The sequence below is a fragment of the Convolutriloba macropyga genome, chromosome 7 (genome assembly GCF_964194025.1).
Source record: "Convolutriloba macropyga chromosome 7, txConMacr16.3, whole genome shotgun sequence".
In the NCBI taxonomy this organism is placed as follows: domain Eukaryota; kingdom Metazoa; phylum Xenacoelomorpha; order Acoela; family Convolutidae; genus Convolutriloba; species Convolutriloba macropyga.
In genome coordinates this window covers 35,296,874-35,322,267 of record NC_134474.1, presented here as the reverse complement: position 1 = coordinate 35,322,267, position 25,394 = coordinate 35,296,874, and the positions used below count along the sequence as shown (strand labels likewise).

The following is a 25,394-nucleotide window of genomic DNA, read 5'->3' as shown; positions in this document are numbered from 1 at the left end:
ACAAACAGAGCAAAAAGGTGCGAAGTTCAGAAATACGTTTCTATTTTGAAAACAATTGATTTCAAAAATGATAATTATCATTAGATAATCAGTGAAATCACTAAAATTTTCATTTATATCTGAATATGAAGCAATTGAAACCTGTCATTATCCAGTGTACGTCATAAGACTACAAAAAGAAGGACGAACACCGGCAAAAGTAAGCTTTGCTCGACATGGCAGTGAAACCGTTAAAACGGTTGAAACCATAAACTTGTTACTAAGAGCAATGAAAATGTTCAATTTCGCAGTATTTCAAAACCAATGGGACCTTACATTAGCGTAATAATTTTGAAAAAAAAAACAAAAGTCCTTTAAAAAGTACAATTATATAAAATTCTCAATTATGTTATAAAATTTTGTATTAACAGTAGTAACAAAGCCGAAAGACAATTGGTTGGACCTAAAACCATTTTTATTTGAATTATAGCTCACTAGAAGTGTGTTGTGACCTGTCTTTACAGAGGCTAAGCTACAAATGGACCAAAAAACAGTTTTAAAAAAAGGCGAAGCTCAAAAATGCAAATATTTATCAATTATTTGAAAAACATCTTTTTAAAAATGTCATAACAGACATAGGTTTTCAACAAAAAGAAGTCGATTAAGATGCAACACCTCAGAAAGCCAATTGGGCCTGTCATTAATGAGACTAAGTCACGAAACGACAAAATAACAAAAACAGGCAGAAGCCAAACTAAATGGCCCAAGCAATCAGTCAAAACATTTAACCAACCGCCAAAATAATGTTTGAGTCAACAAAAGTAATTGAGACTTCTTATTAGTGAGATTGAATTACATGATGACAAAAATCAAAGCAGAAAGGAAAACAATGGAAAAAGTCTTTTTTTAAAAGTAAGCTTGGAAGTTACTAAAAGAAATAGCTATATTCTGAAAAGTTAAAACCGGCTGTTATTTGTCCTCGAGAATCAATTGGGAGCTATCATTATCAGGTATATGTCGTTTAACCACCAAACTAAAGACAAAGTTACGCAAAAAAATCACTAAATTTTGCAAGAGAACATTGTCTCAGCCCAAAAGCGCAAACTATTCAATAAAGCAGTTAACATATTCGGATACGCCCTTTTTTAACCCCGTTCATTTTCCCAACTAATTTTATCTTCAACTGGATCTGTCAATAATGTGATAATTCGACAACGAAACAAAATGAACTCAAAAAATCTGCAATTATACTAAAAGAAAATTGAAACTCCTAGTGTCAAAACCAAGAATCCATTAGTTAAATATAAAACCGTTACAGACATTAATTTATTGACTAACAGGAAATGAGATTTTGCTTTTTTTTGATACTACGCCGAAGCTGACAGAAATAAGAGAAAATGGTGGCAAAGTTCAAAAATTCGCCTACATTATTTTAAAACAAATGAGTTCAAAGTTATAAGAGACATTAGCTAACAACTGAAGGCATTGTCTGCTTCAAATTTTCCTTAAGTCTAATATACCTTCCTAATAAGCCATTCCAATCACTGATTGAGGTGAATAAGTCACTGGACTACAAAAACTGTAAAAATTGAATGCAAAAGAAATCCACAAAATTTTCGAAATTAATTGGTCAGAGCCATAAAACACGAGCCTTACTCTGAGACCGTAAAATATGGTCGTTAGCATTCATTTTTATAAATAGTATTTGTCGATAAAAGAGCCCTAATTTGAAATTCTTGTCAACAATATGAATAAGAAACTATATGCGGAAAAATTTTTTTTAAGGGCCGTTCCCCATGAAAATCTAAAATTTTTTCTCCTATGGATCCATGGTGAGGTCAATATCAGCCCTGACTTTGCGGCGCGACTAAGTAGACATTCAATTGTTCGAATGGTCGCGAAATAGGTCAATTTTTAAACAAAAGTTTTCAGTATATCAAAAATAAATAATGCATTTCATTTAATTATCATGATTAAATTTTCAAAAATCTGGCCAAATTTTGGTTTCTGAAGATTCTTAAAACCAGCGCGAGAGCAAATAGTTCTCACCTCAAGCTTGCGAGAAATATGACTGCAGTTATAAGGTGTCTATTTTCAGCAAATTTAGTGAGAGCGGGCCATAAGTGCATATTTGGTCCCATTTTTGACAAAAAAGTCTGATTTTTGAAAAATTTGGCATAAATTTTAGCCGAAAAGCTCGGATCGAACAATTAAGCAACCCCTCCTCTATCTTTTAAGATAAGATCAATAACACTACCTTTAAAAATTTTAGGATATTTTTAGCAAAATTAACGAAAATTGGGTCAAAAATTACGGAAAATGTTAACAAAAACAACGAAAATCACTCTACTTTTCTCAAAGTTTAAACTTTGATAACTCCCTGTAAAAGACGAAAATCAAAAAAATTCTTTTAATTGCATATTCTACGCTGGACGGGCTTTCTAATGATACTACTCACAACTCTCTACGATGAATATATCGATCGGCCAAAATTGTCTGAACAAAAAAATCCCAGTTGAGTATATAGTTCCTCCCCCACTAAAAGGGGCGTCGGAACAACAAGCAAACACACTATGACCAAAAGAAAATTACTCTCAAACAAACACATGCACAAACACAAACACCAAAACACTCAGACATGCAAAACCTACATGGAGGATGTTTTCCGCTGGTTAAACACTATTGTACAAACCATTTTTTTCTGCATCAAAACGATTTTTTGGACAATTGGAGACTGCAGGCAATTTAGAGGTCTCAAAGGATTAAAAATCAAATTTGTAAACGTTAACCAAACAACAAGAAAATGTCTGCGAGAATTGGAAACCGTCCCGTTGTGCTAATAAAACATCAAAAATAACACAATATTTCGAAAAACTTCAAAAATTTCATTTCAGGATTGGTGTCAGTTTTGCGATTACCGGTAGACCTACCTGAATAATTTCACACAGAATTTTCAAATAAAAACACTCAATTCATTAAACCATGAACGGTGAGGAACCTTGATCAAAGATCAGATGCAACAAAAAGTTTGTATTTGTGTTTGCACGCTTATATGGTTGGTTCTTTATAAGCGTCCTTCCGTTTCTAATGTGCATGTGTGTGTACAAGAAAGAGAGAAAGGAGAGAGAGAGAGAGAGAGAGAGAGAGAGAGAGGAAATTGGAAAAATTATTTATTTTTTCCACAAATTGCTAAAACGTAGGTACAAAATCAAAACTATGTCTTTATAAACCTCGTTGATCGTACAACAATCAATTGTCCTATTATGCTCATAATGTATCAATATTGAAATAAATTCTCTACAAACTTCAAAAAATTACGTTTCAAACTTTAGTTTCAAATTTACATTAACCGAAAAAAATTGCTGTAAAAGTTTCAAGGTTAATTTTGTTTAGAAAAAGACGACGAAAACCAAAATGAACATTGACACACTTCGAGTATTGACTATTTTGCTGAAACAAAATATAACATTGTTGTTTTTTTATATTGGGATTTGTATTTATTGGTTGATGTTTGGTTGTGTGATGTGTGGTGTGTGTATGATTTTTCTGTGTCTCTTTCTAGAGCTTGTTGAAGAGGTTTCGTTTTTGATGGCATTTTTTGGTTCAAACACTACAAGTAATTTTTTCCAATGCTTATAAGTTGCTTTTGGATACTCCAAACTGTTTCTTTTACTGAATTTAAAAGTTGTTTTTGCAATTTTGAGAGGTATGTTGGGACACTAAGTGCTACGCACAAAGTCCCACGAGACGTCTTGTTGTATTATGCGAGTTGTTACAAAATTCAATGAAAAATCGTACCAATTAATTACACTTTGTTCAGGTAACTTTGTTTAAAACTTTTATAAGGCGTATGGAAACTACTATGACAATTCGAAATATAAAAACTGCCAAAAAACCGGAAAAGAAAATTCTGTTGACAAACTAACTGATGCTCTTCATTCGATGGAGACCAAATTTTGACCAAACAAATTGATTAAAAAATGATAATTGAGAAAGAAAATTTGAATGTATTGTAAATTTTGGGCGTATTATTTTTTCTGGGGAACAACTTAAATTATGTCTAAAATAAACAATTTAATTAAAAATTGACGGTTTTATACAAAAAATAAGACAAAACTTTGGGATGAAGTTGATAGCAAAGCATTTTGTTGATTTTATCATATATAATGACAGTATAATATGAGATTAATTTGTTCAAAAAGTATTTAGACACTCGCTTTTTATTTATGTTGCCCTTTTTATTCCAATTGTTATAGTTGGTTCGGGCAAACAATTTTTTATCAAAATCTTTTTATGACGCTTAATGTTCAGCAAGCTTTTTTCATGAGGATCAACCTGGGAAAAACGTCTAGGATCTGATAACAAAATAGCATCAATTAAAGTTGATTACAAGTTGAACATTCAATTTTAAGCAACAACGTGTAAGTTACAATCATAATCAAGTTATCATCCAATGTACAGGAATCTTTAACAATATGAACCATTTTCTCATAAGCGTTAGTCTTCTCAAAATTACTTAAAATTTTATTCTTGGTCAGCGGCTAAATATATTTAGATATTATCAAAAAAAAAACAAAAGGAAAGCGTTCTATTGCTCCGACCCCCACTTTATTGGGGAAGGAGGAACTCTATATTCAAATGGGCTCTTTTCAGACAGTTTTGGCCGATCAATATATTCATCGTAGAGAGTTGTGAGTAGTATCATTAAAATCGCGTACATCCTAGAATATGAAATTAAAAAGATATTTTTTGAGTTTCGTTTTTTTTTGCAGGGAGTTATCGAGATTTAAAGTTTTGTGAACAATCGACAGTTTTTATTCACATTTTCAGCATTTTAAAAAAAAATTTGGCACAATTTTGCTGATATAATTTAAAATAAGAGTGTTATTGTTACCGTTAGAAATAGAAGAGCGTTGCTGAATTGTTTGATTGAAGTTTCTTTGTCTAAAAATGTTGATAAAATTTTCAAAGTTCGGACTTTTTTCATCAAAAGTTACACAAAATATGCTTTTCTGCCCACTTCGTTAAAGTTTGCCGAAAGTGGAGACCTAGAAAACGCGGCGGCCTATAAAAGTCTTCAGGAGTTAAAATTTTGCTGGTATTTTTTTACAAAATTAACTCGATAATTATACAAAATGCATCATTGCTTTTTTAATAAGTTAAATGTTTCACTCAACAATTGGTCTAAATCGCAATTATTTGGAACACTTGGGCGGTTTGTTGAACGCGCGGAAAAACCAATGATAGGTTTGTCATTATCATGGACTCTTACAATCAGAAGTTTTTAAATTTTTATTTTGGTGCTGCCTTTTTTAAAAATAATTTGCTATTGTTTTTTAAAATTAATTACTGAAAAAATTTTTTATTCACGGCTCCATTATTGACAGCTCCCATTTACTCAAAAATGTGGCCGAATCTAGATATAGTTTGTTTTCAGAGATCAAATTGGTTTTTATGGCTTCGAAGAAGATTTTCGGTAAACTTTAACTGAAATCTTGTGTTTTACCTTCAACTGTTCTTTCTGCAGTCTTATTACTAATGATGACCATTCAAAGATCCAAATCGCTTCTTCAAGAGGTGTAAGTGAACCTGTACCATGCATTTGGTTGTTACCTAATGTCTCTTATGTCATTGAATGCATTTGTCTTAAGGAAATTTCAGTGATTTTTGAATTTTTTCTAATGTTTTTTAATTTTTTATTTTTTTTCCTGTCAATTTTTAACTACAAACTAATTTTGTGGCAGATTGTTTTAATTGAACGGTTTCTTGGTTTTGGTACTACGAGTTTTGATACAAAATGTTGTGATTTTTGTGCATGGTTGCCCATTTTTGCTGTTGTTTTGGTTTCTTTGGTAAATTGTCACATTACATAACAATCTATCTGAAAAAATCTTAACAAAAATTGTATTTGAACGAATTTATTGTTTTCATAACATATCTTTTTAAGGTAACCGTTCTCTTGCAGATTTTTTTTATATTAAAGGTAGTTATATTTTTGGTAGATTTTATTTTTGCTCTGTAATTGTTGTTAATGTTTTTTGTCGTATGCCAAAAATTGGGTAATCAAAGTGACCAACTATGGATACATAAATGACCTTAATAACTGATATCGGTATATATCTAAAGGTTTTATTGGCTTTCAATTTAATTTTTTCAAAAAAAGAAGTTTTCTTCAACTTTTCCTTTTTTTGTTCTGTTTTGCGTTTTATCCGTTTTTTACAATGTTGTATCATTTTCTCACTTTCGTAACTTTGCCTCATTATTGAGAGATATCTTCAATGTTTTGTTGAACCAGAAAATAATTTTTCTGTTGGTTATACGTTTTGACTGGTGTCTTCAGGGCTTAGACAATTTGTTTCCGATGATTTTTGAGAAATTTGGAAAATTTTCACTTTTTATGGTTCTTTTTGTTGTCATTTTGAGATGTTTTATGATGTTGAAAAGACACGCAATCGAAGATTTTTTTGCGGTTAATATTTCATAAATTTAATGGTTTCATAAAGTTCGTTGTAATACTTTATAGTTCAGCTTATATTTAGTGTCATTTTACAGTATTATGAGTTAGTCCCACTAATAACAGGCGCAATGAATTTTCGAAGAAGATGCAAGATAAACTCTCTACTCTTTAAATCGAAAGTTGGTGTTGCTACGAAATTTGAAAATATTTGTTTTTTTAAAAAGACAATTGATTTCAGAGATTTGGCAATGTTATTTCTGTTAACTTGTAGCTTGGCATCTTTATGGACAAGTCACATCCCTTATCTATTGAACTAAAATTGCTCTTTATGACTGTTTTGTTTTCTTGAAATGGTCTTTGTTCTTGGTACAACCGGTTTTCATAAAAAATTCGTGAATTTTGCCAATTCGCCAATTTTTGTAGGTTTTTTTTCTTTTCACAGTACCGCAATAATGGGCTGTCCTCTGGTCATTTGAGAGAAAAGCAATCAGAAATTTTTTAATGATTTTAATGAACAGTTGAATGATTATTTAGCTGATACACCGTTTTAGTGCAAAATTTCTGTTTTGTTTTGCCTCTATTTGTTGTTTTTTTAGTCGTATGACATATCCTGGACAATGAAAGGTCCTACTAACTTTCTATGGCGGTACAAATTGTTCTCTCCATAAGTTCAATTGATGCATAGTGTTTCTAATCAGTTTGGCTTTAATTCTTTTTCAAAAAAGCAACGTTTTTTAAACTTTGCCCTTTTACTCATTTCTTGTGGACTTGTTGCCAATTTGAATTGAGCAAAATTCCTATATTTTTTCTAATGAAGTATGCCATTTTGATTTGTTTATTAATGGTTTTCAAAAAATAGACAACGAGTTTTGGTCGTAATTAATATTTGTAATGGTTTGATTTTTTTTCGCCGTTTTTTCTGGTAGTCATATTATGATAGTCAGAGGTCTCACCTGCCCTCTAAGGTATATTGTTTTATTCATTTAGTAGTTTGTCTAACGATATGTTGATATGTTAATTTTTTTTTATCTCCTCTTCACTTGGTAGACAATTAAGTGAAAAATGTAAATGAGCGGGGTCGGAACTTTATGTGCAAACACACATTACTGAGCCTTTACCGTTGAGAACAATACTTGACCGAAAAAAATCAATGTGAATGTTAAAAGATAACTTTCAATTTCCTGTAATATAAACAGTCAGATTTCAAATTCTTTTGTTTTTACAAGTTAATCATTCGACGTTAATCATACGATCAAATTTCTTTTACGTCAACCTTTTTCATCGTAAAATTTGTAAGTTCTGAGAGACAGGCAATCGTTATTTCTTGCCCCGGGATAGTTTTGCAGGTTCATTTGCAATAAAAGAGTTACGTTTTCCGTTTTCTTCAGAAACTGATCTCAGTCTGCCCAGGTCGAGGTGGCCAGACCGAAGTGACCCCTGATCAGACAAGTTTCGAGCGCACACATGTTCCCGGTGCGCTCGAATTACATGGTCTGGAAAAGGCTTCGAGCGCACTTTCGTCTGGACAATGGTCTAGAACTTGCCTGATCAGAGGCCACCTTGATCTGGGACGGTCAGATCAGAGGCAGTTTCAAGCGCACACTAGTCTGATCAGAGGCCGATTCGAGCGCACACTAGTCTGACCAGAGACGAATTTGAGCGAATTTTTCTTTTTTGTTTTCATACTGACTTTTGTTGTCTCTGGTAAGAGTCAACAATAAAACAGCATTCTGATCAGAACTTCATCTAAAAATCTGATGGGTTTGATTAGAACCAAGGGGTCCAGCTGATAAAAACTGCCGGTCCCCTCAAGAAAAGATTTTGAATCAAAGTAGATCAAGACGTTTTTATGCAAAGCTGTCTAAGTTCATTTATTCGGTTAAAAGCATAAATAAATGGCATACTCAGTAATTTTTTTGATCATTTTTTTGATCATCATTTATTTTTATTAGCAATACTTTCAGGATTGGCTTTTTATTAGTTGAATATAAGATTGATAAAATGATAGATGAAATGAATATATTATAACGATTTTGAGATATTTGTTCTTGTTCAAAATCATTCTCTGATCAGACTATTTCGAACGCACTTTAGTCTAAACAGAGGCAACTTCGAGCGCACTTTTGTCTGATCAGAGGTGATTTCGACCGCACTCTAGTCTGGACAATGGTCTGGAACTCGTCTGGACAATGGTCTGGAACTTGTCTGATCAGAGGTCACTTCGGTCTGGAACTCGTCTGATCAGAGGCGGCTTTGAGCGCACTTCGAGCGCACAATGATCTTCGAGCGCATACTCGTCTGATCTGAGGTCACTTCGGTCTGGGACGGTCTGATCAGAGGTCCCACTTGTCTGGGATGGTCTGATCAGAGGCGATTTCGAGCGCGACCTCAACCTGGGTGATACTTTAAAGCTTCTTTCTGTATTAGCAGAAACTAATGGCTCTTTGTAAATAATTTCTCTTGTTTTAGGAAAAAAGTGGAGGACAAATGTACAGTCTATATTCTACAAAATGACGCTGCTTCGCGGAATTTCGGTCAGATGTCGCACGACGTCTTTGACTGTCAATTGTTCAAAGAAGGCTCAGTTAACGTCCGATTCTCACACTATGGAATTCCGTTTCCTTCCGAGTATAGTTTGAATTTCCGGATTAAATATGAAAGCCAATCTGGCATTCAATACTTCTCGTCAGCCATTCAAATCTCAGTCAACATGAACCCGAGCCCATCAATTCTGAACAGTTTACCTGAGGTTTTACGGCTCGATGCCAAACACGAAGATTCGCTGGCGCTTCCCTATAGTCTTTTGAACATCAAAAAATTTCACAAAAAGCTTTGCAGGATTGCGCCAAACATTTTGGTAAGTAGTTACCCTAAATTTGGAAGATTGACTAACGAAAGTGCTGACTTTGGTGCTATGCAACCTTGTGATTCGTTTTTCGAGGAGTCTAAGTTGAAATACGAGTTGACGAAACCATTCGAGGAAATTGTTGCGAGCGCCGATTTCAAAAATGGAGGGATTTTGGATTTGGTTCCGCTTGTGATTTCTCCAACGGGCGTTGAATTTGCGCAGTATGTGATTGTTCCTGTGCAGTTAAAAGCGCCGGTAACGGAGACTGGAATGAATCGGAATTCAGGAGCGAAGTTCACAACTAACCAGGTTTGTTCAAACCACCTTTTTCTCTACCTATGTGGACAAATTTATTTTTAAAATAGGCTTCGATTATCTGGCGTTACTGTTTTGATAAAAAATTGAAGCCACCCGCGGATTAGTTTGTCTGACTACCCGTTTTCTTAAAGCTGATTGTACATGTGGAGACTTTTTATGAGCTGTAACTCACATGTTAACTTGATTTAACAGAAAACTTTCACATGTTTCTCCCAGTTCTAGTTAAAAAGTCTCATAATATGTTATGTCAAAACAATTGCAAGCGCTGAATCTCAAGGCGGTTTTCTCACAAGATTTATACAACTTGAATTGGCTTCCATTTAGCAACTTCCTCTCAGTAATTTTTGGTGGTAGTTTGTGCAATAGTTGCAAGATATAGCTTGGTTTTTCAAATTTCAGGTGCAGTTCGATTCATCGCCAGCTCCCTTTACAAACTTAATTCCAATCACAAGCAGTCTATTCGGCAATTTGGATCTCTTTTCAACGAACACTCGACTTGTTAGTAGCTTTGAAATAGTTTATCAAGTAACCCAGACTTCAGAATACGGCGACCTAGTCCTGGCCGACAACTCCGAACACACCATCAAATCGTTCACACAACGAGATCTTGATCAAAATCGATTGGCTTTTAAGCAGAAGAGGAATGTTGTCCGTCAAACTGTGTTCAACATTATGGTTCGCGTTGTAAACACACTTACGCGTCAAGAACAAACGGTCGAAATTAAGTTCTCGTCTAACCCTGAAAACGTTTTCGCACCCGATGTTGAACTTCGCAACCCTTTAACAGTTGACGAGGGAACAAGTGTTCTTTTAACCTCTGAATACTTGACCGCTCGACATTCAATTTATAACAGCCAAAGCTTGGTATGCGAGATAAAATGGGGTTCGAGCATGCGTGGAGGTCGTTTTGAGGTTAGCGGATTGCGACGTACCGAGTTTACAATTTCTGAATTGATTTCGGGAAATGTTCGGTACTTGCACAATGGTGACGATGAATACTGGGACAACGTTATACTCACAGTAAAGGCGGGTGAAAACGAAACCCGGATTTTGATGCGAATCCTTGTAAATCCTATAGATGATAGGACACCCGAAGCTGCCAAAGATATTCAGCTTAACAAATATTTGACCCTTGTTGGGTCAAATTGGAAAACGGTCAGCCCTCGAGATCTTTTTTCAATCGACGCAGATTCTTCGATAGAACACTTAATGTATGCGTTTAAAGTGAGCTCTCAGAATAACGTGACGTTTCGGAGGTTAGATTTATACCATATTGGGAAATATGAAGCTGATATTTCAAACTGGACTCAGATTGAAATAATTCGGGGACAGATTCAATGTCGCAACTTATTGTCAAGTTTCAACACGACGACGGAATATGTTAAACTAGATGTGCTAGACAATGCTAATTTTCCGCATACTCATCGCCACTTGTTAGCTGTTAAAATGATCCATTTAGACGAAGAGGCGCCAACTCCAAGCAACTGGGCTAGAATGTACGCAGAAATCGAGGACTACCAACCGACAGTCATAAGCAAGAAAGAACTAGAGTACGTAGACACAGGTACATTGACTCCCAGCGAAATTATATACAAAATAACGACCAGACCATACGATCGGAACCCGGACAACCCGTTAAAAGTGGGCAAAATTTGCTTATCGCCTGCTGGAAGCTCGTTCGAAAATCCGTCTGATTGCAGCACTCAGGAGTTCACACAGGAAGACGTGAACAATCGGCAGCTGTTTTACCTACCTCCGATCAAAGAACGAGGAGTCGTAACCCGATTCGTTGAGTTCATATTCTCGGTGACAGACTCAGTTGGAAATACTCGTTTTAACCAATACTTTAACTTGAATCTGAAACCAATAGCGGATAGTCCACCTCGCGTGTTTGTTAAAAACTTCAGAGTTCAGCCCAACTCTTATCACACTCTGAGCAATAATGATTTTGTTGTCATCGATCCTGAAAGCCCATCACCTAGTGATTTAACATTCACTATTAGAAAATTTCCAATTTATGTAACAGTGCTTCGAGATGGAATTAGAATGTCCTCCACCGGCATTTCCATTTTCACCCAAAAAGATTTGCTGGACAATAAGATATCTTTAAAAGTTGGCGACGCAGTTGATGTTACTGACTCATTCGAGACAATTTTGTCGGATGGGGTAAATTTGGTGCCATTGAAAGTTCACATTTCGATCGATTCGTTCAACGAGTATACGGTCGATTCGCAAATAAACGAAAATGATATAACTGTGGGCATTTATGTCAGACAAAACAGCGCTGTCACTTTGACTATGGTAGGTGTACAACGTTTTCGATGACACCACTAAATCTCTAAAAACAGATTTCCCCTTTTGGACACTATTCTCTGTTATTGCGACTGGAGGAGAAGTATTGGTGCAGCGTATATTTGATCAATAATTTTTTGGAGAGTAATTAAAACAGGATGTAAAAGACAATGCCGCATGTGAAAACTATGTGTTTAGGTCAAACAGCAGAACAAATAGAAGAGCAGAGAGTAGAAAAAGTGGTCTTCTCTTCATATCTTTTTTCTGAGAGAGCCAGAACAGTAGATGTGAAAAAATATTCGCAACATTTTTGATCACGTGGGGCTTTTTCAAAGCAGTTTTCTGGTTTTTGCTCCAATTTTTTCAATCAACGATGGGTCTCTCAATTATCTAAATTATCAATAGTTTGTTTGATGGTATTTTTGACCACCTGAAGCAACTATTATACTTTTAGATTCAATTTTTAGCTTTTTTGTTAACCATTTTGCCTTTTTGTAAGTCTTTTTTGCAGTTCTTGCATTCATTCTTTTTTATTTTTTGAGGCATTTGGGAGTTGTGTGGTCGAAATTATATTCTCTAGTAATTTTGGTGGTCTTTCAATCTGATTGATAAATATTTTGAGTGGTTTTTGTTGAAGAAAATTGCGTGAAATCGAGCAAATTTATGCAACTTTTTTTCTGTTTGAATTTCATTGCCTGTTGCTTCCATTTTAACCTTTCTCGTTGTAGTTTTTTTTGGTCAAAATTTAGTTAGGAAATATTCTATAGGTGTTGTTTTTATGATGTGACACTTGCTGGATAGACATGGCACATTTCAATGAAATAAATTGTACAAATTTTTTTAGGTTTCTCCCTTCGCATTTTTTAATTGTTGTTTAAAATTTTTTGGCTGTAAATACTTTTAAATGTGCGATTGATTTGACGAGAAAATTTATTAACGTTTTCTCCAAAAAAATGGTTAGAAAAAAACTTGAAGGCTAAACAAGGCTTTTTCCGACTAAATAAATTATACAATTTTCTAAGTGTTTGAGGTTTTCGTTCGATGCATTTTTTAATTGTTGTTTTTTGTTTTTTCCCCCAAATATTGGATGATGAGTGATTTGCCAGAAGATGTAATTGAAATTTTCCTCAAAATAATGGCTGGGAAGTTGTTGAGAATGTTGGAGAATTTAATGAAGAATTTTATTTTTTTATCATCTTTCCTCTTCCTAGTTTTTCTCTCTATGATCCCGTTTTATGAGGTTTTGTGTCTATTGGTATATTTATGTTGCAATGTACTTGTACTACAATTTTTTTGTCAATGATTTCTTGGAGACGCAATCAAAAGGATACTTGGTTTTCTCATGTTATTTTACCTGTTTTTGTATCAAAGTATCTATTGTAAATGTATGGAATGTACAGTAGTTCAGTGAGGATGGTCAGTTTTCTACTTCGAGTCGTTTCCGGGATTCTTCTGGCCATGTTTTGTTAATTTTTTTGCTTAATTTAGTTCACAAGCAGTACTGATTTTTATTTGCTCTTAATTCCATGGCTTTGGAAGTAATAGCTTTAATTCATTCAGTTCTTTGGATTGTAATTCAGGATTGTCGTGTTATCGTTTTTTGTCGACTTAGCTTTACAGTATCTGTGCTTTACCCCTCTCTAGGCTAGAATAAGCATGCCTCAACTTAAGTTTTCTCAATAATAATTTCCTTGTGCTGCTTATGGAGCGAAATTCGCAGATCCTCTTCCTTTATAGTTCTTTGTTTCTTAATAAAAATGTGACAATAGCATTCGTACGTTGAGTGGCGAATAAAGTATGTAATTATGTACCCATGAGGAGGCAAGTGTAAATTTTGTACGAAATTTGATGAATTGTAGAAACTTTGATCCACCAAATGGCCCGAAAGAGTTCAATTAGACAGAAAAGTAGACGGAATAAAATACATGTTTTATTAAAGGATTTTAAGAAAACGGAACCTTAGGTTGTTCTAATTTAGGAAATAATAATGTTTGATTTATAAATCTCTAGCATGCGACATTAACCAAGTGGCTGTCTTAATTTAGTTCTTTCTGAATTAAAAAAAAAACAAAATAATCCAGCGTTCGTGCATTGTTTTTTTTCAGGCAACGTGGAAGTACTTCGAGGAGCTAAGGAAAGCTATTGCCAACTCGAAGAAATACACCAAAATGGAAAAGGAAGCCAAACAAAGTCACTTACCGACTCGCGAGAAAGACGATATGTCATATTTCACCTTCACCTTAAAAAATCAAAACAATGCATTCTTTCAAAAGACCGCCCCACAATTTGGAAAGTTTTTAATGCAAAATGACAACGAGTATAAAGACGGAGCTATAACTCTATACGAGTTCATAAAACCCCACTTGGCAATGACGTACCAACCGAACAATCACACACGAACCATAATGGTGAAAGATGTTTTCGTGTTTACTTTGGACATCACACCATTAAGTGGTTTTGAAGCACATCAAAAATACAGAGCTATTTGGAATATGCGACTTGAAGTCAACATTATCCCTGCAGATGCAACTCCACCCATCATAAGCGCTGAAACGCTCTACGTGGCCGAAGGTGGAAAAGCGTCCATTGATTCGAAAGTCCTCAGAGCAAAAGATGCGGATTCGTTGCAATCACAGATAATCTGCTTTATTTTACGACAACCATCATTCGGCTATTTGGCCAATGTTGACGAATCTTCGCCTTATTACTACTTACCAGTTAGCAGTTTTTATTTCGACCAAGTTTTGGAAGAAAAGTTAGCTTATGTCCAGAGCTTACACACTCACAGAGTGCAGAAAATTGAACCAGAGACGGATTTTGTCAAGTTCATTTGTTCCGATGGGAAAAATTACGCTCAGCAAGAAACTTTGTTGGAAATTTCCATTGAGCCGAGAAACGACGAGTTGCCAAAATTCAGATTGCTTCAGCCAATAATAGTGGAGGAAGGCGGTTGGGTGGCTTTGGGCCGACCCTATTTTTCATTGGAAGATGCTGATTTGCCCAAAAAGTTACTGAACATAACTTTGCTACGACTGCCGCAGTACGGGCTGATAGTGCAGCGATCGAGATTCTTCGAAACAAAACATCAACAGGATATGGATAGCCCAGTGAACAAATTTGACTCATCCAAACTCATCTTGAATGCTGGTTAGTAAAACTTTGAAACGACATATTTGATCAGCATACAATTTATCCACTACGAGAAGTGAATTCCCTAGTTTTTTGTTAATCTGACATCATAAATGTAAGGAACAATTTCAACACTAGAGTGAACTGTTTTTTTATCATTGATACGTTGAAGAATCAAGCCTGATTGTCATTATTTGAACTCTTTTCGGGATTTTGTAAAACATGTTTTGCAAGTTGATAATTGAAAAATGTTTGTTAGAAAAAAATGCTCTTCTAAGATTTTGTCAATGTCTTGCAAAATGTAAACATAATGTTGCCACCCTGACGCTCTGATTTCAAAGATTTGTCAAACAATTCGCCAAAGCGTTTCCATGGAGATTTTGATATTAAACATTTTATTAAGACAAGTACTAACAAGTTATAATAAGCGTTATAAGTGTTATATGTACAAGTCATACTTGTATTAAGTATAATAGTTTCCCGCTATATTGTTCAGATGACATCAATCTCAAAAAAGAGACTATAGTGTACCAGCACAGTGGATCTGAGAACTTTCACGATTCATTCACCATCCGGATCAGCGACCAAAGCGACTCCAACTCCAGGGACAACACATCACCAAAAATTTTCACGATCGTTCAACAACTGAACATCACAATCAAACGAATCGATGACGAGGTTCCGATTCTTCTCGTCTCCGAGCCCTTAGTCGTCACACCTGGACGAAAACGATGCCTGGATTCGTCAAACTTGCAAGTTACCGACTCGGATACTAACATTGAGAACCTGCAGTACATTGTCCGAAGTACATCACAGTACGGGGAATTCTCTTTGAAGTTGTCGGAAAACGCGGAAACGGTTTTGAGTTATGGAGACATCTTTGACCAGAGTGACGTTGATAAAGGTCGAGTTTGTTATCTGGCATCGATGGATGTCGCAGAAGACACTGAACAATTGGTGATGGATATAAGTGACGGAACAAACATTCTTAGAGGTCAAACGTTCAACGCTTCAATCAAATCGACCTTCGAGATTGGATTGAACATTACTGTCATACTGAACAACAATGAGGGCGACGGGATCTACAAAATGACAATGAAACATTTCCAGATTTCTGATATTACATTGGACAGAAAAACTTTGTGGTTCAAGGTCAGTAAATTTCCAACGCACGGCGACGTGAAAATATTGCGTGATAAGATTTTCAAACCAAGTGAAAAGTTTTCCGTGTCTGATTTGTCTCGTGACCTCGTAATCTATTATCACGACATAACTTATGACGAAACGATGGACTCTTTTCAACTTCAACTGGTTCAGGAGGACCTGTATTACGGCTCCAGTTATCCATCCATTGTTTCTAGAAACAGAAAAAAAGTTCTGAGGACGTTTGACGTTGCCGTTATTGACCCCGAAAAGAGACCAATTCTTGTTTCACTCGGACCAATAACAGTCTATGAAAACAGTTCACGTGTGATATCTAACGATGATATAAACGTTCAACAAGATGATAAGTTGTTGTCAGTAATCGAGTTCCTTGTAAATCGGAATCCGACTTTTGGCGAGCTCAAAAGCAAATCACAGGGTCGAAAACAGCTGCTGAGATTTTCGATGAACGACCTGACTAAAGGTGACATATACTATAGACATTTAGGCCGCGATGTTTCGAAACCGACTGAGGACTTGATTGGGGTTCAGTTGACGGACCCAAGACGTCCAAGCGACGATTGCTCGTACTACTTGCTACCCGACAGCACTTACCCGACGAAAAGAAATTTAATGCTTAGAATTCTTTTGATTCCAATTGACAATCGAGCGCCCAAAATTTACGTTAACTCAATCAGTACAGATATTATTACGAGGTCCAACAACCGGAGTGTAAGTTCTGGTCAGAGATATGGACACTTTTCTGTCGTTCCTCTTAGCTCTGTCAATCTTCGCGCATCCGACGAGGACTCGTCGACCAATGAGATCATATACTCAGTGAGGAACTCGTCAAATGGATTTGTGTGCCTCAACCAGCTGACGGATTACGTGGCAAATTTTACCCAAGCTCAGCTGGACAAGGGTCTCCTGGGTTTCTGTCTACCGATAGGGTACTTTGAAACGGATGGTAAATTCGACTTCACACTCCAGGACGCAAGTAAGTCTGCATTTTGTAAATTAACCTAACAAGGACGTTGAAAGTATTAACCCAAGCATCTATAGCAGTAGACCTGGCGATTTTGATCGATTCTGTAAAGAAAGTCGTACGCGGTTCTAGAAAGTTGAATCAAATATGTTTTTGTTATCAAACCAGAGTATACAGAGAGATAGCTTGTCATAATATCTGCGAATTGTGACACATTTCGAACATAATAAGCAGTTCTTGCTGGACATACATCATTTTACATTCAAGAAAACAAAGTCAAAGTGCAACCTACAGAAAAGTTCAATAATAAACAAAAACCATTTAAGAACTGCAATGAAGTTCAATAATTGCAAGCAGAAAACGTTGAACGCAATTAACAGATTTATTGCGTTTTATAAGATTATACTTCGACGCAGTGAATTTTCGAACAAATTGCACCCGCAAAGGGCAAAAAAGCGCAGAGTTAGGGTATGAAATGCGATGAATTACTGTGAATTACGGCAATTCACCAAGTGTAAATCTTGTGCTAATCTCAGAACTTGGGACTTTTATAAGATTTGCGTTGAATTTATGTCGAACTGTGGGGTATTTTTGTAACTCGATGCGCGGGCCGAGGATTTTCCCCTAAAATAAGGGGGAAAAGAGTTTAAAGGGTGTATAAATAAAAAAATACACCCCTATTTCTCCGCGTAATTAAGGGTTGAAGAGTGTAATTATAAGAGTGTAATTTTAAAAAATATAGGTGGAATGAGGTACTGAGGATCGATCCCGTCATCTTCCCCCTGTCCAACATGTTATTTTCATTGTCTGCGTTAACCCTTGCGCCAACTGACACTAGTACCAGATGTTTCAATTTGGCTATATTGGTAAATGTGTAAGAGTGTAATTTTTTTATCAGTCCGCCCTAAATTACACTCTTTGCATAGAGTGTAAAAAGAGTAGAGAAAAGAGTGTAATTAAAGTGTAATTTTAAAATTACGCTCTTACCCTCTTTTCCCCTATAAATAGGAGTGAAATACGCATCACACCGTAATCCCAGCTAATTAGAGGCGGATTAGGGGTGAAACCTCGGCCTGGGTGTTGCCTATATCTCAAAGTGAGAAAAATCCAAGTTAACAACAACTAGATGATTACATTTTGGTTGCTGTTCGAGCAATAATTCTTCCGACCCCCGCTTTAGCGGGGAGGGAAGAACTATATACTGAAATAGGTCAATTTTTGTTTGAAAATTTTGGCCGATCGATGTATTCATCGTAGAGAGTTGTGAGTGGTATCAATAAAATGCACGTACGTCGTATAATATGGAATTGAAAAGATCTTTTCGAATTTCCTTGTTAAAGGGAGTTTTTGAGTTTGAAAGTTTTGTGATTATTCGAAAATTTTTATTCACATTTTCAGAATTGTTTGCTAAAATTTGGCTCAAATTTGCTAATATAATATAAAACAAGTTAAAATTTTTGATGGTAGATTGTTGTTTTAACTGTTAGAGATAGAAGAAGGTTGTTTAATTGTTTTTGATTGGCGTTTTTTTGCTAAAATCTTTGTTAAAATTTTCAAAATTCTGAATTTTTTCATCAAGAATTGCACAAAATTTGCTTTTTTGGTCCACTTTGTTTAAGTTTGCATAAAGTGGAGACCTTCAAACAGCTGAAATTATCTTGATAATCTCCAGAAGAGAGCTAGTTGGATTTCGCTGAACTATAGAAGTCTTCTGGAATTAATTTTTTGCCGCTTTTTGCAAATTTAACTCGATTATTATACAAAATGCATCATCGTTTTTCGATTTTTGAAATTTTTCACTTAAAAATTGGTGTGATTAGCAAACATTTGGAACAATTTGGTGGTTTGCTGGTTGAGCAGCAGAAGCAAGGATAGGTTTGATATCATCATGCATTCTTATTATAATCAGAAGTTTTTTAATTCTTATTTTGATGCTGCTTTTTAAAAAATATTTTGCCTTTATTGTTTCCTTAATGTTAATTACTGACAAAAATTTCAATTCATGGATCCATTTATGGCAACTCCCATTTACTCATTTATTTAAAAAGGAGGTGGATTGTAGATAAGGTATGTTTTCAGAGAACCTAAAGTTTCTTTGTGGCTTTGAAGAAGAGTGTTAGCAAACTTTGACTGAATTCTTGCTTTGGCCTTCAATTGTTGTTATTTTCGCAGTCTCATTATCAAATCTAACCAATCAAGGGTTATAATGACTTCTCATGGAGGCCTAAGCGAACCTGTACAATGCATTTGGTTGTTATCTAACGTCTCTTATGACATTGAAATTATCTTTTTTAAGAAAATCTCAGTGATTTTTTGAAGTTTTCAATTTTTTAAATCTTATTGTGTCAAATTTAAGGTTATTCTCAGTGAATACTTTTCAGAATTTCTTTCAGAAAAGATTCAAAATAGTCTTTGTGGTTTTTTTTTTAAATATCGGCCTGTGGGTTTTGGTACTACAAGATTTCATAAGAAAATTGTGATTTTTGTTCATAATCCCCCAAATTTGGTGTTCATTTTGATTCTTTGGTAAATTGTTATACTGATTAATAATCAAACGCAAAAACTTTTGGAAATTGCCTGATTGAACATTTTCTTGTTTTCCTAACTAACACTTCTAAGGGCTGCGACACCGTTCTCTTGCAAAATTTTGTAGTTTTTGATTTTTGCCGTATCTGATGTTATTTTTTGTTGTTGTATGACAAAAATTGGGTAATAAAAGGTCTCAAAGGCTAACTGTTGATATATTAGTAAATTTAAAAACTGATATTTGTATTTAGCTAATGGTTTAATTCACTTTCAACTTAAGCTTTTGAATAAAATTAAAAGTATTCTACATTTTGTCCCTTTTTGTTCTGGTTATCGTCTTTTTTCGCATTTCACGGTTTTGTATTTTTTCTGATAACTTGACCTCATTATTGAGAGGGCTAGTTCTTTCTGAACTAGCAATTTTTTCCGTTGATTAAACGCTTTGACTGATGTAATGGCTTTGGTACTACAAGTTTTTTTTCTTAAAAAGGTTATGTTTTTTAGGTTGTTTGAGCATTTTTGAGGTTCCTTTTTGTTAAAGTGACAAATTTTCACAAAAATAACGATCTAAAAGGCGTCTAAGGAATCTGGAATGGAACATTTTTAAAGGTTTTTGTATTTGTTTCATTTTAACTATTGCGACATCGTTCTCTCGCAAAACCTATCTGATTTTATAAATTTTTACCCCAGTAATTGTCGTCCTTTTTGTAGTTTTTCAAAAAACTCAGGTTATTGAAAGGTTACCATGCCTCCTATATGTATGAAAAAACCAATTTAAAGAATTCAGTTTTTTGCAAAAATTTTTAATGATTTTCAAATTAATTAATGTCAAAAATTAAAAGGATTTTTTGAAATTACACTTTTTTGTCCTTGAGTTTGACATCATCTTACCTAGTCTCATTTTGGCAGTTCTTATCCAATTTTTGCTGAGCCATGCAAAATTTTTCTAATGGCTATGTTTTCTGGTAAAGTTGTTCATAATATCTCATAGTTTTCATGGTTTCAATGCTGTAGTTTCTTGTGAGTGTTTGTGAAATTAAAACGTGCGCCCGTATTTTTTTTACATTTATGAGTTAGTCTAACTAATTACAATCCCAGTTGGTTTTCTAGGTAGTTTCAAGGTGTACAGATTTTGTTTTTAGTCGGCAGATTTCTTATGATTTTTGATGAGTATTTCTTTTAAAAAAGCAATTAGTTTTGAACTTTGTCACTTTTCATCTTACTTTTTTGCCAATATATAGCTAGCATCTGTAAAGACAGAACGCATCATCTTTCTAGCCATTTCAATATCTATTTTTATAATTGTTTTATTTTTAACTACTACTGGTGTGTTGGCTTCATTACTACTCATTTTCATTTAGGAAATGGGAAAAAAGTCATTTAAAAATAGTTTCTGTATATCCGCACACTTTTTGAGGTTTGGCGTTTTTGTTTCCTTGCATCAATATCACACTAATAGGAAGTTCCTGGAGCCTTGAAAGAATAGGCAATTGCAACTGAACCTATTCAATTATCTCAGTGAATTTCTTATGGTTTTACCATCTGGAACACTTTTTTGTTGAAACTATTTGATTGTTTTTAAAATTTCGACTGAATTTTTCGTTCTTTTTGTTGTCCCATGACTTTTTATGGATAATGAGATTTCTTAATCGCTTTTTTCAAGAGGTAGAAAAGAAAAGGTCCCTATCACTACCGCGATTACACCTCAACAGAAATAAATTAATATTTTTAATGATTTCAGTTGATGCCTAATGGTTTTAATCACTTTCAAATAATGGTTTTCAAAAACGCAAAACATTTTTTTTCAACTTTGCTCGTTCAGCTGTTTTTCCTGAACTGTTACAGAGTCTCATTAGGGCCTGTCCCACGACTCTTTGTGCAGCACAGCTTAATTTGTTTTGTTTACATTTTATCTGATGCCATTTTGATTTGGTTTGTGTGTTTTTTAAATAGATAGACATCGATAGACTTTTGAAAACAATTAATGTTTGTTGTCATTTGAATTTTAAGTTTGTCTCATATTTTTTTTCAATTTTATTTTCAAAGTTTTTTTTCAAAGTTTTTTGAATTAATTGGTTGTTTTGAATAAGCACATTGACGTTATAAACCCGAAAGGTTGAACTATTGCTCACAAATAGAATCAAATTCTTTTTTGTGAAGCTTAACATGATACTCTGATTTGTCGCTGTTTACATAAAGATTTTTTAAAACATGTTATTTGTGACGTATTTTAGCATGCCAAAGTCTAGCATATTACGAAAGTTCTCTCAGGCTGAAAACTCGTATAAAATGCATTATGTTTAATGCTGCGTGTAGTCGTAGATAAAGTAGAGCCAGAAATCTTTGAATGGTTGCACAATGTATATAATTTTTCCATCAAGTTAATTTGAATGACAAACGATTAGTGGGAAGTAGACTTCTGTTGGTGACTAAAAGAAATTTTTCAACTAGGATCAAACCACCTGCCAATAACACTCGTGCATTTGATTCCACAACACAGTATGGGTTACGTTCAAGGAGTTACATAAATTCTCAGCGCTGTTTAGAGCTAAATTGGAGAAATTTGCAGTGTGAAGGGCGCCAGCGTTCATTCATGTGTTACAGATACCCCCTTGCAAATAGGAACCCAGGGCGGGGAGTCTAGATTTTTCATAAGATACGAGTGCCGAAAATTTCCATTGATTGGGAGCCAGAAAGACGAAACAAAGTTTTAAATAATCGATTTGTTCTTCGAAACAAAGATCTGAACACTTTTATCAACTGACCGAAGTCACCCTTAAGTGGTTCTTGAATATTGAGAGTAACTCAGCTGCAACATAATAAAATTTTCTAAAAGTTGAGCCAGTTCTGTGCATAATTTGAGAGGTGGATTGGAATTGCACATTGACGTTGCATGACCTATTAAATGGACAATACGAGCCCAGAAATTACCAAACTACCACGTATAAGGTACAACGTATGTTAAGGGAAAACTACCACGTATCAGGGCTCTAAAAATTATCGCGTTTTGAATAAAATTTTTATAGCAAGCACAATAAAGAACAAATCGTGGCTCAATCAAAAGTGCTCTTCGGATATTAGCAGTAATTACAAAAGTATAGAGGACCACGAGAAGAAGTGTCAAAATTTATGTCGGAGCCGAGGCATAGAACAAAGTTTTTCCCATTTCAAATTTGGCACTTTGAAAGTTTTAGAAAATTTGTTTTGAATTATAAATCAACTTGGAAGAGTTGCCCAAGTGTTGGACAAAACTTTTCAGACTGGCAAGGTTTGTTTTTACAGTCGTCCAGAACTGAAGAACGAAAGATTTTGCAATAAAACTTGGCTATTTCTGGTTTAGGGTTAGAGCTTGGTACGGTGCAGAGAGGAACCTGATCAGTCTGAATTTTCAGTTTTTAGCTTTGAACTTGAACGTTTATTGTCTTTATTTTAAAAAACAACGAAATTCGATAAGGTGTACATATAAACTTCCAATACGTCAGTTGGAAAACGAATCATGAGCTTAGCTTTCCCAAAAGCTACAAGAATGTTACAAACAGCAACTTTACTTGAAGGCCGCTTGCCCTTATTGATGCACTTTTTCTCCGTGGGTTGAATGAGCGCACTTTCAGCTAGATTATTACTCAGCTTTTCATAATCCGAGAATTGGATTGTATTGCTGCTATATCCTTTTATTACAAATCCAAAGTATTTGGATTGTATGTTGTGGTGTGTCTTTTTTTACTATTCGAAGAGGCGCATTGATGGCGAGTCTTTTTTATGATTCGAAGAGGCTTTATAGTTTTCTGTTTTTTTTCTGACAAGTGAGCGAGCAACGAAGTCGGAAATTCAGTGAGTGAATGGAGTTTTAAAAAGTTATTTCAGTGATCAAATTCGAAAAGCGGAGAAAAGTGAGAGTGGTTATTTTGTGCATACCATCTTTTGAGCAAGAAATGTAGGTGTGACAAAATTTTAACTGTGCGTTTGATTTTTTGTTCACTAACTAGTTCTTGTAGACAAAAGTAAAAAAAAATATTCAGCTTGCTTTTATACCTATTTGTAGTTTATTTATGGGTAACGAGAATATAACGCTAATACAAAGGTGTTTCAACTATTTTGCTGATTTTTAGTCTATTTGTGGGAATTGAAACCTCATGTCTGTGGGCTCTATTGACTACAAAGTATACAAGTTTCTTTTGCTACAAAGTTGTCTCTTTTGAGAAAGGTGACTAAAAAATTGAGAAAAGTCGCCGAATTTGTTCTCATTTTTTTACCGTTTTTTTTTTGAAAATAGAGATGTTTATAAATTCTTTAGGGCTTCGTTGACATTTTTTTGTTAGATCACTAGTTTTTATTGTTGTTTGCACTAGTTGTTTATGTACTGGTATTATTTGGAAAGTTTATTGGATTTTCCTAATGTTTCATGTTCATCTATTTTTCGAGATATTATCTTTCATTGTTTGAATTTCGTTTGTTGTTGTCCCTTCATTGATGCGATCTCCAGGAATTTATTAGTTTCTTGAAAAGCCAGCTCTTTCGGGGAGTATGAATTTGAGTGGTTTCCTGCATTCTTTCGGCTATGTTTTTTTAATCACTAATTTTTTGTAGTGTATTTAAAACAGGATGTAAAATCAAAGCTGCATGTAATATTTTGGTGTTTCGGTCAAAGTAAGATTTATCAGTTGCTATATTAATCTCTATGAATTAGATTTCCCACGTTAATATTTCTGTTATTGTTTAAAGATTTTAACTGTTTGGGATGTTCATTAGGTAAGTGAGGATGGTCAACTATCTACTTCGAGTGCTTTCCGGAATTCTTCCGCCTTATTATTTTAAGATCTGTTCAACCTGCTTTCGGCATTTTGACGTCAATGAGAAGTCAAATTAGAGTGATGACTTTATTAACGTTGGAGTGGAAAAGGGATAAAAAAGCGAGTAGTTTTGATGCGTGATTTTTTTCAAGTACCTTTAAAGTGGAGTGGTCGTTTGGTATTTGAAAAAATTTTAGGTTTTTGAAATCGATTTCTTCACGTGCTCAAATTTTACAGCTGTTTTGAGGCTTTCTTTTCTCAAGTGCTACTAATTTGAAACATGTGTTCTAATGGTACTTTTATGCATTTGCTTGAACTCATCGGTGGGCAGTTAATGCTTTTTATGATGTGACCATATTTGATCTAAAAATATTGAATTATTATTGTTATAAATTTTTTATCATTTCAGTTCTCTTACTACTCAACAATTTTAATGGCAGCATCATTGTTTGCTAATGAAGCATAAATGAATCTAACAAATTAAGTGTTTATGGTTATTATTTTACATGACTTACAAGCACTATTTCTTCCCGAATTAATTGAGTGATTTCCTTGAGTTTTGAATATTTGTTAATCATTGTTGTCATATCATTTGATCTGTTTATTGAGAAATCTGTCTCATAATTTGCTAACATGAGTTTTTGTTCTTAATTGTTTCGCGCTTCAAATTAATTTTGTTTGTGTTTTTGGGTTTCATTCTTTTCAAGAAAAACTATCAAATTTTTGAGATTTACAAGTTTTTATTGCTCAATTTGTGGTCTTATATCTTAGTCTCCCTTATGTCAGCCCTTACTGTTTGCTAAGTCTGCCTAAATTAATCATTTTTTTGTTTCAGTTTGTTAGTTGTTGTTGTTTTTAGTGCCGTTTTATCATTTAATCTTATTAATTACAGATTTCACCGTTTGTTTATCAGTCAAAGGTGAATCT

General features: G+C 34.5%; 1 protein-coding gene across 2 annotated transcripts in view; it reads left to right on the top strand.

Moving 5' to 3' along the window:
- The window catches only part of LOC142342815 (FRAS1-related extracellular matrix protein 3-like), a 190,417-nt gene that overhangs the window by 14,024 nt on the left and 150,999 nt on the right, over window positions 1-25,394 (top strand). For both annotated transcript variants that reach the window (XM_075394404.1, XM_075394405.1), the window contains 4 exons: window positions 8,906-9,593; window positions 10,002-11,903; window positions 14,000-15,041; window positions 15,520-17,163. In XM_075394404.1, coding sequence (XP_075250519.1) covers window positions 8,906-9,593; window positions 10,002-11,903; window positions 14,000-15,041; window positions 15,520-17,163 — 5,276 coding nt within the window. The remainder of the gene's footprint in view (window positions 1-8,905; window positions 9,594-10,001; window positions 11,904-13,999; window positions 15,042-15,519; window positions 17,164-25,394) is intronic.